Source organism: Physeter macrocephalus, chromosome 3, assembly GCF_002837175.3.
Source record: "Physeter macrocephalus isolate SW-GA chromosome 3, ASM283717v5, whole genome shotgun sequence".
In the NCBI taxonomy this organism is placed as follows: domain Eukaryota; kingdom Metazoa; phylum Chordata; class Mammalia; order Artiodactyla; family Physeteridae; genus Physeter; species Physeter macrocephalus.
The window spans coordinates 18,291,617-18,308,438 of NC_041216.1; the positions used below are offsets into that span (position 1 = coordinate 18,291,617).

General features: G+C 37.0%; 1 protein-coding gene across 17 annotated transcripts in view; it reads left to right on the forward strand.

The window, feature by feature from the left end:
• Positions 1-16,822, forward strand: part of EIF4G3 (eukaryotic translation initiation factor 4 gamma 3) — a 384,857-nt gene that overhangs the window by 187,718 nt on the left and 180,317 nt on the right. For 14 of the 17 annotated variants that reach the window (XM_024125370.3, XM_055083733.1, XM_055083731.1 and 11 more), the window contains 3 exons: positions 245-358; positions 3,882-3,914; positions 16,157-16,336. In XM_024125370.3, coding sequence (XP_023981138.2) covers positions 245-358; positions 3,882-3,914; positions 16,157-16,336 — 327 coding nt within the window. The remainder of the gene's footprint in view (positions 1-244; positions 359-3,881; positions 3,915-16,156; positions 16,337-16,822) is intronic. The other 3 variants (XM_055083723.1, XM_055083732.1, XM_055083724.1) reach the window with 2 other exon arrangements.

Consider the following 16,822-nt stretch of genomic DNA (forward strand, 5'->3'; position numbering starts at 1 on the left):
GTGGACACTTGACTACTTGGAGTGGGCCTGAGATCTCACCAGATTAATTTAGATAGGCCCCAGTTCTAATCATTAAACATGGAACATTGTGGTAAGCTCTTATTGCAAAGGATTCTATGGCCCTTTTTACCCCTCTACCCCTTTTATAATTATCGGGGAAAAAAAAAAGAATTAAATTTACATGGTTAGAACTGGCGCAAAACCTGACTGAAGAGCTGCATCTCTAAACCAGTTTTTTTGACAGCCCAGCAGAACAGTGCCAATACATTGCACAGACAACTGGAAGAGGAGGAAGGTTTTGGAACAGACTCCCGTTTACAGGTCCTTGGCTGGAAGAGGCTGGATAAAATACTGCATTGTAAGCAATATAACAAACTGTACTTCTTGCAGGCAGTGGTGCCTCTGGCACTCATTATTTTTGACCACATCCATTTATTGGCTGATGAACACAAATGCACTGATTGCTTCCTCTCTGAAAGTCAAACCTAGCTTGGCAGTTTTTGCCAGGCATAGTGGGGAAAAGAATAACAAATTGGGTGGGTCTTCTCTATTGGGAATTAGACAGGAGTATTTTGGGGTTTAGAGTCTTCTTTATTTTAAACTTGAAGAGGGATATCCCTTTCAGATGAATTTGATTTTAAAAGATAAATTTCAAGGCTGCTTTTTCCCTCTTTCCATTTTATAATTGAATATCAAGGGGAAAACTGTCTATAGTTGTCAGCCATTTTTCTGTGGTCATAAACTCTTCAGACACTATCCTCTATGCGATTTTTACCATCTGCTCTGCTAGTGACCATTACCACCCCCATTACTAAAAACCACACACATAACATTCCATTACATACCCCAAAACAAGTGCAAGACTAGCAGACCCCACACTACTCTTGCTTGTTGTTTTGGGTCCAGTTTTCTTTGCTTCATTTGTGTTGGTGCTGGGAGGGTGAAGTTGGGTTTGGAATTTGGCAGGATTGCATTTCTTCTGACATCCAAAGTTGCCATAGTCTAGTCTCATCCATCCCACAGCTATCCCAACTGGTGAGGAGAGGTAAGCTGTTGCACTAAGGAAGGGACTCTTCCCATGGCTTTGTAGAGCAGCTAAAACTTACTCCGTTCTATTTCTGCATTAATGGGCCATTGGCAATTGCACAGTTTAGGCTTCTCTGTTCTTCCCTGGACAGCTGCCTTTGCAATCCAACTGGCTTCAAGTGGCCCCCCTCCCTGCTTGAGGTGATCTTTGTGCCTGTATTTCTACTTGATACTTAGTATCTTAGTTAAATTTATATTGTTGAAAGTCTTGTTTAAAAGTAAGAAAAATAGTGATAAGCCACCTATATGTTCCATTTTCTGGTTGTATTGGAACTCTTTAAACTGTAATTTTTTAAAAAAAATAGCTTCCAAAATAGTGAAACTATTGAATGCTTAATCGGGAGAGGGGGACAGTTTGGCTTTTGCAGTAACCTGTAACCATTGGTTATTTTTATATTCTGTGGTGCTAAGTGCCAAAGTTATATCAATATATGTTGGCCATGCTCAGTTACCAACTGTGCACAGAAGAGTGAGTGAGTGGGTGGGTGGGTGAGTGGGTGGCATTAACATTGGATCCAAGTTCACAGAAGACTGCTTTCCTTAATATCTACAGTCCTCACCATCTTAAAGACCCCTCTTTAAAAAAAAAAAAAAAGAAACAAAAGTTTCTATTTTTAATATGAGCCAGCAGCCACTACAGTTTGTTCTGTTGCTTACAGTTACCCATAGGATTAAGACTATTGTCATTACAAATGAAAAACTCAATAGCCAATGGTGACTAGTGCAAAATAGACTAGGGTACTTTCCCACTAACTTTTTAAAAAATATATGTGTAATTTTATAAGATACTCCTCTTGCTCATAGAAAATTCTCTTTTGACTGGAACATTCCAAATATATAAAGTTTCAACTTTTATTTTAGAGCCTTAGAAATGGGGCCTTTCTGTGGAACAGTGATAAGACAGGTACTACTGTACTAACGTTAATTTTTTAACGTGGCCCTTCTCTCCCATTTCCTTCAAAAGTGTCATGAAGAAACATCTCACTTCTACCTGCCCCCCACTTTAACACCACCTGGGTGGTATTAATCTATTCTCGAAGCTTGATGTCCATAGTAGAGGTTTGATCTGTGTTCTTTTCATAGTTGGAAAACTGAAAATATAAGACATCAGTTTCTTTGAAGAGAAAATGTTCTGCAAGAACTGTAGCTGCCATTATCATCATTCTGAAAAACTATTTTACAATGGTTGTTAGCAGATATAAAGGCTGGCTAACACACTTTAATTGTACAGGTCATGGAGAGCTCATTAAGTTGTACTGAATAACTTCAAAATATGTTAAGATACTTTTCATTACTTGAATAATAGGTATACATTTTAGCTTCTAAGGTAAATTCTTGATAGTGCTGTCTTCAGTCATCTCCTACATTGTGGCTTGTGACCCACTGCAATTTCTTGAAATTTTTTTATATTAAATAATGGCAGTGGAGGAGATAATTCCAAATCTCTTGCATATGCTATTGTGGGTAACTTAAATTCTGAGTATGAGGGTTTGCTTCTTAGTTCATCTTCAGTCTGGTTTACCCATTATAATGAGCTAATAGAAGGAAGGCTCAAACAACTGAAGGAAAATATGTATTTTAGCTCTTTAAATGTTTTAAGTAAAATCCTTGTAAGGTTTGCATTCAAAACTGCTTACTAAATATTTTCTGTTAACTGTTAAAGAGGGTGGTTAACGTTTCAGTAGTTAATGTGTAGGTAGCCAGTACATGACTCTACGTGCCCGAATAATTCCTCTGTTCTTTTTAGTAAAATCACTTTGGAAGCCCAATTTTGCTCTGATGAAGAATTATTTGATCTTAGAGATTTTGTATTTAAAATTTGATCGGTAAAAAAGCTTTTTCTTCCATTCTAAGTTAGTGAAAGTAAGAGTTGGAATATGTATTATCCGCTTTTAAGTACTCTATGATTTAGCTAAGAAGTTAGGTTTTCTTTGGCTTTTATTCTCCATATCAGATAGCAGTAGGTACATGTATACAGTCTTGTGCTGTTGTGTATAAATAGTAATTGAGAGATTTGACTTCTTTTACTCTTTTTTTCCTCTTGAGCTTATAATAGTACCGCTTTGATTACTCACGTTACAGAATGATGTTCTTTACTACTGTTTGCTTTCATATGCCTGGTATTAAACATTACTAGTTAATTGAATTTAAATATATATAATTATTTGTATATTTACATATATTTATATATCATAAATATATATATATTTATATGCTTATATATTTATAATAGATAAGTTTTAATCTTTAACTCCAAGAAACAAAGGAAGATACTAAAATTTCCATTTCATGTGTGAGATATCCATTTAACTTAAGTAAATTTGAAATCCATCCTATTACATTCTTTATTTCCTGCTGGACATTATGATTACCTCCTGGCTATTTCTTGTAATGTAAAAGCATTTCTCATTCCCTCTAGTTATATCAGTTGCATAAGCATAGTTGACTTTTCATATGTTTGTCTTAGTATAACCACTTAGTGTTTCAAACTTTCTTTTGCTTTATTTTAGGGTTTAAAAAAATTCCTATCAGAGAAGCACCTTTTTGTGCCTAACAGCTTAGCTGTTTCTCTCCCAGCTGATAAATGGCAAACTATTTCTGGTAGAGGTGTTAACCTCTTGACTCTCAGTACCTGTCTGTCACTGTCCTGCAGCAAAGCTTTGACTGTTTGTGTTTTTTTTTTTTCTTGTGGGTTTTATTTCTTTTGGCATAATGTGTGACATTTTGGTTTTTGTTGTGGTGTTTCTGACTCTTTGTGCCTTTCCTTTTGTGTTTGTTTTCCCTCCTTTTCTCAGTTTGCAGCGGGGCCTCGACCTGCCCATCATCAGGTACTGTACCCTTGCCCCTTCACTATTACCCTTAACTAATAGGTGGGGGCTTTAGTAGTTTCTGACTCTTAGAATGCTGCCATTCCATGGACCCACTCAGACCAGTTCCGGAGTGGCTTCAGTCTGAGGTAGTACAGTTCTTTTTGTTTTTCACAGCGTTTTGTTATTAACAAACCAATTTCCTTCTGTTTATTACACAGTTTAAAAATAATAGAGTTTTTTTACTTTCCAAAAAAATAATTGCTCTGAATTTAGAGGACCTTGAAACTGTTTAGATATATTAAGCCCTTACGGATTTTGTGGATACCTGTATTAAGTTTAAATTTAACTGAATGGAATAGGCAACATTCTAAGGGTTTTCTGTTAACATCCTGATGTAACTTGTATTGATGTGTATAAAATAGCGTTAGTATTTCTAAAACCACTTAATCTCAGTTACTAACTTAGACCTAATAACAGATTCATTAACAATAATATACATTCATTTGCTGCACAGAATTATCTTTATTCTTAGGATATATAGAAAATAGATACCTTATTTAATTTTAATATTTTTAGCCTATTTGTTCTTTTAAATGAAGTAATTGTATAAATTAAAATTTCAAAAATGTATATGCAGACACTAGTTTATTTAGCAGGAATATACTAGAAGGGAGAAAGACAAAGACTTGCAGAGTTTTTTCCCCAAAGTGTTCTGAAACATTTTCTCATTCTGTAGTAGAAAGAGCCTACTAAATTCTAGATCTGATAGATCTGGGTTTATATTACCAGTCTACTGTGTAACCTACCAGCTGAGTTAAGCAGTTCTTTTTCTGAGCTTCAGTTTCCTCATATGTAAAATGGGGTAAATACCCTTTACATCACAGATAATATATGTAAGTCAGCTACCATAAAATAAGCAGCCAGTAAGTGTTGGCTGTTTTTAATACTGTCATGCAACTTGGTATGGTTTGATAAAATGAGAGGAATATTACCAGCGTTTACCTGTGGTATCATATTTAGAATTCTTATTACTGAGTAAATGGTTATTGTTTAATTGAAGCCTTTCATTATCTACCAGTGATTTAATACAAAGCTCTACTTCTCAAAATACAGTGTTTCCGATTTGGACAATGTAAAAGCCAAGCGAATTCTGAGGTGTTAAAGACATTTTGCAGGAGAACTCAGAGGTGGTTGTATGAAGTGGATGGCAGTTCTTTGGATTTGATAAAGAAAAGTCAGGGGTATCTTTTACTTGATAGAGATAACATTGTTAAAATACTTTAAGAGCTTGGACTTTGATGTCAGCTAGACCTAGATTTAACTCTTCCTTATTAACTGAGTGTTCTTGGGCAATCTACTTACTGCTCTCAGCCTCAGTTTTCTCATCTGTAAAATGGGGACAGTATCAATACCATCTCAGGACTAATGTGAAGAGTAAATGAGATAATACAAATAAAATGATTAGTAGAGTGACATATACTACGAATCTAGGGGATAAGATTACTAATAATTTAAAAAATAGATAATCTCTTAGGTAAAAAGATTGATTATACATTTTTTTGGTAACAAATCTAGTCAAGGGCCATAATAAAGGCAGGGTTTACATTTTAGTCAGGGGTAAAGCCAGTTACTCCTGACAGAAAGCTGGAAGATCTCTGTTCAAGAAGCAGAGTAAAAAGAAACTAGTGATTCAGTAAAAAGGTTTCTGAGCCCCTTCATATAAGGCTGTTTCTATTACTTGGGTTCAGTTGCAGTGGTCTTCAGATAGGGATGTTGTATTTAAGCCTTTATATATTGTCATCTTTGGGAAAATCTTTTTTTTTTTTTTTTTTTAAGAATACCAGCTGTGCCTTTTTTAAAAAAAATTATTTTAATTTATTTATTTTTGGCTGTGTTGGGTCTTCGTTTCTGTGCGAGGACTTTCTCTACTTGAGGCAAGCGGGGGCCACTCTTCATCGCGGTGCATGGGCTTCTCACTATCGCGGCCTCTCGTTGCGGAGCACAGGCTCCAGATGCACAGGCTCAGTAGTTGTGGCTCACGGGCCTAGTTGCTCCGCGGCATGTGGGATCCTCCCAGACCAGGGCTCGAACCCGTGTTCCCTGCATTGGCAGGCAGATTCTCAACCACTGCGCCACCAGGGAAGCCTGGGAAAATCTATGTTTTAAAACTTTCTTCTGAGCCTAAAGGTTTGCGATACATTTTATCTGTATTTAATTCCAACAACCAAGGAAAACTGTAAGAAATCTTACTGAGAAAAAGTTAATTTCTATGCTGAAATCATTTTTCACGTGTAATACGTCTCAAAGAAAGTATTAGCAGATTATCCTTCATTTATTTCTAGGATGATGCTTGTGAAATTACAGCATGTTTCAACCATTAAAAAAGTACAACTTTATATGTATATATATATTTATTATTTATCTATTAGCAAGAAACCCACACTAGTTCCTGAAGATGGGTTCTTGAGATGCAGCATAAATCCAGAGCATTGCTTTTGGATACAAAAACTTCGGGTAGCTGGCCGCTTTTACTCTGGTATTCTTCCTTCCTAAATACAATTAAATTTTTTTTCCTTATACCTCACAGAATTAAATGAGTAAGGAAATACAAAACCTTGGCTCAGGCTGCTGCTGTAGCTACCTTGGAGAAATAGAGGAGGGGAGAGTGTGGTTGAAGTGACACTGCTGAGCAGCATGTAGTTGAACCAGTGTTGTGGAACAGCATGGAGTACACTGTTAGGAGGAGTTTGCTGTCTGTATCCATGAATGTAGGCGCCAGTTTGGCTTATTTCACTGTGGAGTTGGTATTGGCATTTTGGATGGAATAACCAGTTATGAAAAACTGCCCTGTATATTGCAGTTCCTTTAGCAACTTTTGGGCCATACATGCCAGTGGAATTCCCCCAGTGACAATTTAAAAAACAAAACAAAATACACCTTCCTACATTTCCAGATACACTCTGTGGAGGTGATACTATTTCCCATTTAAGAATCCCTGGCCGAAGTCTGTATTTAAGAGATCTTCTCCTCAAACCTAAGCCAAATGGAGACCTAAACCCTAAGAGGTTCATGGAGAAGCATGGATTCATGCTCATAATACAAAACAAGACATATAGAGGCTTGCATAATGAAAGCAATACAGTTGATAACAAAAGTTGAGTGGTATACAGAAAATACATTTTTTAAGGGAAAACATCTTTGTCCTGGGATATTTTTAGTTTGTGATTAAGACTCAAAGTTGAAGGCCCAAATGGTTTTTTCATCTACGGCTGTTTGCTTTGGCCAGAAAGAATTAAATTAAGGGTTAGAGTTAGTCTTGACTAGTTAGAATTAGTGAATAGATTTCTCACTTCTTCTTTATTACATTATTCATCAGTGACTACCGTTCCAATCATATATCCTTTCATGCTTTGATCTTATTTTTTTTGCAAAATAATTTGATGCTGGATGATGTTTCCTATGATTGATGTTTCTAAAGTCCCATAGTAAATACATAACTTCTCGTGGATATTTAGTAATAATTGGTTCTATAAACTGTTGACTAAATATAATGCACAAGGTGAGCGTTGTGAGTTCAGTTTTATTTGGGGCAAAATGAGGACTATAGCCTGGGAGACAGCATCTCAGATAGCTCTGAGAAACTCCTCCAAAGAGGTAGGGGGAAAGGTCAGTATATATGTGATTTTGGTGAAGGGGGAGTACATGTAATCAAGCACACATTTTTTTGCAGAAGGTTACTGCTAGTCACGAGGAGCAGACATCACCATGAATGATTTTAGTGCTTTTCTAGATATGAGGAGATGCAAGTATTGGGCTCATAAAATCTTCTCCTGAAAATATCTAACTATCTAAAGGCCTGTTCTGCCAGTTTTTCCCAGAGCACAGAGCGCCGCATTCCTGATCTCCACCCTGAACTCCTTTCAGTGTGTGTTGAAGGTCAGCGGCTGCAGCAGCTTGTGATTTAATCCTTGTAGCGGCAGATGGCAAGTGCCAATTTTTAGTTGGCAAAACGATGCAAAGAAAAAAAAAATCAATAGTTATTTAGATGAGCTATTTGAAGGTAATTGCTTGGGAAAAGAAAACTAATAATCTAGTAATCTAGAACCTATATATTTTTTCTTTGTAAAATGAAGTCATCGGAATTGAAATGAGACAAATAACAAGATTTTGGATGGTAAACATTTTTAGTTTAATACAACCAAGAAACTGCTATAGGATGTGTATGTTTCTTGGAACTGCTTTTATTTAGAAGATCTTTATGTGTGGCCAGTCGGGGCTCTTTTTGAGTCCCTCAAGTCAGGGATACCATGTTCAATTAGTATTATGTCAGCCACATCATCTTCCTGGTACAATTAATTTTTGGCTTTTGCAGGGATTCTTTAGATTAATAAGGATGTTCTATTCTTTTTGCATTTTATAATCTGAAGAGAGCTTTAGCTTAGAATAACAGTTTTCTTCAAAGGTAAAAGAAAGTAGTCCTAAGTTATTTTATATACAGAACACTCTTGGCTTTAGAGATATGTCAACTATTTTTATTCCGATGTTTGAAAATCCCGAGGTAATTAGAAACTGAAAGAACAGAACGTACACCCAGAATTAAATCAAGTGACTTGGTATAATGTAGATCTGGCTTGTGTTACTAACTTCATGTCTTTGGTCATTGAAGTTTGTGTAATTGTGGTTTAAAGTTACTTATGTTCCTGTCCTTATTTTACTTTTGGATTTCACAAGAAATAGCAAGTGTTGGTTATATACTATGGCTGAATAGTCTTTGCATCATGAGGAAAACCAGGGAATTGGTATTTTAAAGTGTTTGTGGAACAAAAACATTTTGCAGTATGTTGATATGTGATTTTAGTTCACATAGTGTTCAAATTAATTGGATTTAGCTTAAACAAATTAATAAGCTTCATAAAAAAACAGTGTTTGGCATCAAGGAGTATGTTACCTGGGGCAAGCATTGAAACTATGCATGTTTTCCTATTGTAGTTCGGTTCTTTTTGCAAAAAGATTTAAAAAGAGAAACAGCTGGCTTATGTTTATCCCCTCCCTCCAATTATGACCTCTAAAGGTCTCTGTTCTCCAAGTTGTGCTGTTACATTTGAAGTCCTAGTCCTTGGTAGAGAAATATTTGTATTGCTCTAGACATTTTCTTAGATTTGGAAAATAAAATAAATGAAGGCTTTGGGTTTGCCTCTGGGGCCAGACCTGGCATATCAAAGTTCAATGGATAGGAAATCTGGCCAAGCATCTATGCAGTCTCATCACCAGAACTCTTGTATTTTTCAGAGCTTGATGTAGGCCAGTGATGGGCAGTTTTATCTGGTGCCTTCCTCACAAGGAGTTGTAGGATTGCAGCAGAGACAGTGAAGAAAATACAGGTTGGGAGTTGGCATAACTGGGAATCAGTCTAACCTTTTCTGCAGACTAACCTTGGACTTCAGCTTTCTTATCTGTGAAATGGATAAAATATGCTTACAAATGATGTAATATTGAGGTGTTATAATAACAGTATGTTTCCTAAGGGTATTGTGGCGAATAAAAGTACCAGCCTGTCACAGTGCCTGACACATAATAGGCCCTTGATAAGTGTCAGTTTCCTTTAGCAGTGAGACAGCCTACCTTTCTCCTTTCCCAAGCTATTTTTACCTATGAATGAAGTGTTCTCCAAGGATGCTTGTCTCCCAGACTCTGCATTATGATCTGATAGAACACTTTCTTCTTCCTGACAGAATCCTTAAGGATTTCTTAATCCTTAAGGGTTTCTTTCCTCCATCTGACATAATCCTCTACAGTAACACTGTCTAATAGAACTTTCTGTGATGAAGAAAATCTTCTGTATCTGTGCTGTTCACTATAGTAGCTACTAGCCACATGTAACTATTGAGTGCTTCAGCATTGTGGCTGAAGAACTGAATTTTAAATTAAATTTATTTAAATTTAATTTAAGTAACTAAATATGGCTAGTGGCTACCTGTTGGACAGTTCAGCTGTAGGGCTTACATCTCCTAATTCTTAGTGAAATATAAATTATGTGATAATATGTGTTCCATGCAGGAAAACAAAGAATTTTACATGAATAACCTTCATTATAAATTGTTGTAAGTCAGCAGAATATCTGATTGATACTTGAATGATATCCCATTATATGGACTCTTTACTACTTGTCCCTTTCTAACTTGTCAGAAAATCATAGCACTAACATTTTTCTTAAGTACTAAATTTTTTAAAAAAGATATTAACCTAAATTTTTTAAAATTTATTTATTTATTTTTGGCTGTGTTGGGTCTTCTCTAGCTGCTGTGCACGGGCTTTCTCTAGTTTTGGCGAGTGGGAGCTACTCTTCGTTGTGGTGTGCGGGCTTCTCATTGCAGTGGCTTCTCTTGTTGCAGAGCAGAGGCTCTAGGAGTGCGGGCTTCAGTAGTTGTGGCACACGGGCTTAGTTGGTCTGCGGCATGTGGGATCTTTCCAGACCAGGGCTCGAACTCATGTCCCCTGCATTGGCAGGCGGATTGTTAACCACTGTGCCACCAGGGAAGTCCCAACCTAACAAATTCTTAATTGAGATTCTTACTGTTTACCCCTCCAGTAGGTTGAACTATATATGCAAAAAGCTAGGATTTCAGAAACATACTTTTGATATGGTTTTTATTGCTTTGCAAATTAATAAGTACTCAGTGGTTTTTGACATAGGAAGAACTAATGTGATTGAATAAGATTTTTCCTGGTTACTGAAAATGAATAGGTGTTTTTCAAAGAATTTCTGGTTATTATATAGTTTTTTAGAGATATTTTTGTCTTTTGATGATTCGACAGATCAAAGTCATGAGAAAATGATATATTCTAATTAATAGCATCTGGGTAATTCCCTGGTGGTCCAGTGGTTAGGACTAGGTGCTTTCACTGCCAGGGCCTGGATTCAATCCCTGGTTGGGGAACTAAGATCCTGCAAGCTGCACAGCATGGCCAAAAAAAAAAAAAAAAAAAAAAAATTAACAGCATCTTCAAAAAGCATTTATTACCATTGTTATTGGCCAGGAAACTTTGGTAAAGCTATAATTACTGCGTCTTTAGAAGGATTTTCCAAGAGGTAACTTTTTCCTTCTTGCTTCTAGAGTGTTTCTGTGAAGGTCAGCAATCTTAAGTACCCTATAAATTCACCCTCTGTTGTTTTTGTTTGTTTGTTTGGTTGGTTTTTTTTTGCGGTACGCGGGCCTGTCACTGTTGTGGCGTCTCCCGTTGCGGAGCACAGGCTCCGGACGCGCAGGCTCAGCGGCCATGGCTCACGGGCCCAGCTGCTCCGCGGCATGTGGGATCTTCCCGGACCGGGGCACGAACCCTTTGCCCTGCATCGGCAGGCGGACTCTCAACCACTGCGCCACCAGGGAAGCCCTCACCCTCTGTTTTAAATGTATCCTAGCCCTTTGGAGCTACCCAAAGTACCACCTCAAATGAGGGCTGTCATCTTTCTCTGCTGTTTTCCTGGCATACTAGTGGACCATTGAAAGATAAAAGACTAAACAGATTGAAATCAGGTTTGGAGATGATACTTACGTTGTACAAGGTTCTTTTCTCCTTACCTGTCCCGTTTCAGCATTTTTTATCAGTGACTTGGATTAATGCCATGCCTGTCAAATTTGCTGATGGTTACGTAGTTTTGATATTGCATGATATAGTTAAAATCAAAAAAAAAATCTGTAATCTGAAATGATAGGTTGAAATTAGCCAGATAAATTTTCAAAGGAATAAAACACTAGATTCCTATATGAACTTCAAAACACAACTATAAGAGTACACACAGAAGTGAAGAGCATGAGTTATTGCCAGGTTATATATAAAGAATATTAAAGAATTTTAGATGATTGTAACTCAGTACTAATTGGTAGTAAAATGTGGTTGACAAAAGAGCTCCTGTGATCCTGTGATTCTTGTTCATTAATGGAAACAGAGTTGGCCAGAATAAAAGAGATATATTGTTCCTTTATTCAGCAACAGATATTTATTGAGTGAGGGCCTGGTACGGTCTGGGCAGACCTGGATATTTAGGTTTGGCTCTCTACTTTGAGAACTTTGAACAGTGGGAGAAGATTGAGGAAAAAAGAGTTAGCTGGTTAGGGAATTTAAAAATCTTGGTTGGAGGAAGAGGGAGTGGAGGGTGGTGATTGGCTTGGAACAAAAAATGGTGATGTGTAAGTTGGCAGTGGTAGCAGTCTTCAGAGAACTCAGAGGTTTGTCACTCCTGGAGAGGAAGGATTTGACTTTGATGTGATTTTTGGGGGATAGATGTCAGACCAGAGGGTAGATGGTACAGAGGGATAGATTTGGAGCCAGTAGAAGGAGAGACTCTTGCAGTGTCAGAATTCCATTTAACAATGAAATGGAACTGTGTCCTGAGTTGCTGAAGTCTCATAACCTCAAAGGCATGTCATATAAGAGATTTAAACTTTAGGTATATGGTTAGACTAAATGGCCTGTACTGTCCTTCCAAAACAGGATAGTTTGATTCTTTTAATGATTCTTCAGCACTCAGTGGAGAGGAAAAAGGATTCAGAAGCATTGCGAGCAGTTTGGGAAAGCCTGTTCACATCCACACACTCTCTTCAATAAGCTGTGGTTTGCTGCCATGCCTACCGACTATTAAATCTAATTCTATATTTACAATTGAATGGTTAGGAGGGAGTACAAAAAAGAGAATCCATTTCTTTTTATTTCTTTGCATGTCCAACCGTTACACCTTTTCTAGTCCTGGAGATATTAGAACCTCGTGTGTGTGTGTGTGTTTGTGTGAGTGAGAGAGAGAGAGAGAGAGAGAGAGAGAGAGAGAGAAATGGTGTACTTTATAAAGGGAAAGACAAACTCCTGTCATAGTAAAAATCTTAGCGCTGTGAAGTTGAGTAAAAGTAGGCCTGTTAAATGTACCAAGGATAAAAAAGCATATGAACAGGTTTCAGTTACTCTAAGGCAGATAGAGAATTAGAATCTTATAGGTAGGAGAAATTTGTTTTCCTGAATGATAAACATGAATTTCATGAGGTGACTGATGGAGTGTTTTTCTTACCAGAAATCAATTACGATTGAGGGATCTGCTACCCATCAGTGTAGTTTGATAAACGTCCTGCCATTTTCCCTCAGCCTTTGAAAAGAAAAAATTTCTTCTGACTGATGTCACTTGTTTGAAATTATGAGGGGTGTTCCATTTCATGAGAGTTAGAGTGTGTAACAGTTAAAAGTACAGGCCCAGAACCTGAATGTGTTTAAATTACACATGGCAGACCTTTAGCAAGTTACTTAATCTCCCTGTCCCTCAATTTCCCCATATATCTAATGGTGGTGTTAAAAATAGTACCTGCCTTAGAGGTTTGTTGTGAGGATAACTTAATATATTGATATATGTGAAGTGTTTAGAGTGGTACCTGGTAGCTTAAAGTGCTATATGAATCTTCAGTGTTGTTATTTAGTGTTCCTGTTTAATACAAGTTTCTACTTAGCTTCAAAGCTGAAATCTTAGTTTATAAAAACAAAAAATATGGTATGTCCACATAACCACAAATTTTGTGTTTTACTGGCTTGGCTGTATGTTGATATTAAGAGTATCATTAGAAACATTTGTTTTTTTCTCCTTCAAAGCAGCTTAAGTAAACAGTCTTATCCTATTCAGAAATCTCCTTGAATAAAATGTAATCTCAGTTATTCTAGACAGGCTGGTTAAAAATTCCAGCAGAACAGTTGGAAAATAGTGGTGAGAGAAGTATTTATGGGAAAACTTTACCCATGTCTATTTTTCTTGTTCTGCATAAGTTAATGGACTAGTTTTCTCTCTCCCTCTCCCCCTCACCTCCCCGTAACACCATGTGTCTTCAGGCAATAAGTACTCTGACAAAATTTGTTGATAATATAACCACAGTGGATCATCACCTGTATCTGTTGGATACTCTCCTTGTCTTGCCTGCCCTCTAGAGTTCATGGAAAATGTTCTTACAGAATTAATCTTTTTATCCACTGTGTCTAACATCTAGTAGTGCTCAGTAAGTTGAGCAAGATGAATGACCCTCCTTTCGTTGAGTCCTGTAACAGTTTTGTGGCTCCTGTGATATATACACCGAGTTATAAAAATGGTTAAGTTCATTCCTGAAATGTGTTCACAGCTCACATTGATGAATAATGGATTCTGTCTGCTATGTAATTAGGAGAAGCAAAGTCTAGCCTGGAAAATTTACTAGTCCAGTGTTCCTGGTTGCAACTGACAGAAATTCTTGTGTCTGTCATCAAAACTTTGTCAGTGGAGATAACTTGAAGACTATTGCTGTCATTGCGACCCAGCCCAGGTTCCTATGTTATCACCCTTGCCTCTTGTATTTTCTTTTCATCTTCACCAACTACTGTCTGTAGTTTCCCCCATCTGGTTTCCCCATTCACTTCATTCTCCTGCTATACCTTACTGTCTGTTGCTTTTCTGTGACTTATTTTCTTTAGGGCTTTCATTCCCTTGGGGTATGAGGGCTGAATGGGGATGAGCCTTGGGCACTGGATCCCAATTCTTCCAATTCAGCACAAGATGACAAGTTACTTCCTACCACCTGTAGGTAGCTTGATGCTTAAGATTAGGACATGATAGGACCTGAGTGGGCCCAAAGGTCAAACTTGCAGTTATTTGGACCAGTAGCAACACTCATGTCTGGAATTGTGAGACAACTCAAGAGATTTTGGAGCTAGACAGCATTTTTAGAGTATTACTATATTTCCCTATTTTAAAGCTATAAGTGGCCTCTTACATACCTGGTTAATTGAAAAGAGCAAGTTTCTGTCATGTGGAGCCTGGTAAAAGTTGAAAGGTTTAGGTATTTCTTAGGACTTCTGCAAACTTAAAAGTAACAAATGGCACTTCTACTGTTAATTCTCGTCTCCATTGAAGATGGAGAGCAGATCATAGAGATGCTAAATAACTAATGCTGAGTCATATCATGGGGGAGAGCCAAGAGTAGGAATCAGTAGTTCCAATGGTACTTGTCCACTAAGCATACATTTCCTTTCAAGCTGTTAATACTTTTGGCTACTATTAGAATATTTTTACCACTGGATTTATTTACTTTCGATTAAATGTCATTCGATTCTTCAATTCCATGTGCCCTTGAATTCTCAAGTAGAGAATTGTCATTCTGATTTTCTAATCTTCTTTCTTCTCCTATTATTACTAAATAGAAAGATATTTTTGTTGAGCTGCATGCTATGTCCTACCCCTTCCTACTGATCTATAAGCTTTTCCATTGGCTTTCTTTCTGTTTCCTGCTGCTTTCTTGCTTCATAATTGAAGGGAGGATTCAGACCCATCCAGGTAACAAACTACTGGTTCTGCATGGCCTCTTTATTTCTCTATTCTCTTATTATTATTATTAGAGTGAGATTGATTGTCTGCTGATGAATACACGCATTCACGGTGGGAATTTACTATTGGTATATTGTTTCAAGGCTTTTAAGCCTGCAGTGAAAACCATAAACAACCACAAGTACTGGTTACCATTTGAAAGATTTGAGATGTGCTCCGTCCAGACCATTCTCAAGCCTGTCTAGATTTTCCACCTTTATTGCAAACTATTTGAGAAAGCAAAATTGGGTTCAGTTTAGTATGAGATTACCACTATTTGCAAAATGAAGGCTTTTCCTATCGTGACAATTAGCATGTGACACCCTACAGATGGTTTTAGTTTAATTTGACCTTGATAAACTGAGATGAAAATTTTAATGTCCAGAAGATTTATTGTTATTTTAAATACTTTATAAATGACTTGAATGGTAGTTTTTTAGGGGACTACTTTAATTTTTAATAAGTTGATAATGAGCTATCTACTCTTTATGAAAGAAGCAATGCTTTTATTGACAACAGAACAACTTTTAGAGAGATACCAACTACCCCTTTTGTTATATTTTACCACACATTTTAAAATTAATAAGTTATGGTATGGAATTTTTAGTTTAAATTAGCTGAGATTTCATTTTAAAAGTGAGGCTGCCCTGCTGTTTTCAAATGAGTGACAGCATTGATCAAAGCGTGAATCGGTGTGGCTGTGCCTCGTGTGGAATGCTTTTTGTGAACCCAGATAAAGGCAATTAAGTCTCTCTTTATGTATGTTGTATTTCTAATTCAAGTTGAGAAGATTTTTATAAGTGGAAAAAAGGAGAAAGCTCAAGATAGTAAAATTTACATACTGCCCTTTGTAAAAAAAAAAAAAGAATATATATATATATTTTTCTCCCCTCCTTAGTTTTTCCAGAGGCCTCAAATACAGCCTCCTAGAGCTACCATCCCGAACAGCAGTCCTTCCATTCGTCCTGGTGCACAGACACCCACTGCAGTATATCAGGCCAATCAGCACATCATGATGGTTAACCACCTGCCCATGCCATACCCAGTGCCCCAGGGTCCTCAGTACTGTATACCACAGGTAAAGTATCTCTCAGACCCGTGTGGTCCATCAGCAGAGTGGGGATTGACTCAGATTCTCATCAGAGGGAACAGGGAGGGTGGCTGGTAGCTTTGGTTTTTAGTGATGTGTGAACTTTTCTGTTGGATATAAGTCTAAGCCATTTTGTCATTTTTCATAATATCATAAGGAGATATTTCTTCATCTCTTAAAATTTTCTAAGATGATAGAGAAATTGTTTTTATATCCTAGCTTTCTCTCAATCCCTTACCCGCAACCAGCTGCTCTAAAATAGAGTCCATAACTACCTGTTCCAGTAATACCATTCAGTGTCATTGAAAGCTATCAGCCTGAAATAATTTTACAATGAGCTGATGTCTGCCTGTGCCCTGATTTGCTGTATGGCTTTACCTAAGGCACACCTTTTTTTTCATCCTCATTACATCTTTTTTTTTTTTTTTTTTTTTTTTTTTTTTTTTTTGTGGTACGCGGACCTCTCACTGTTGT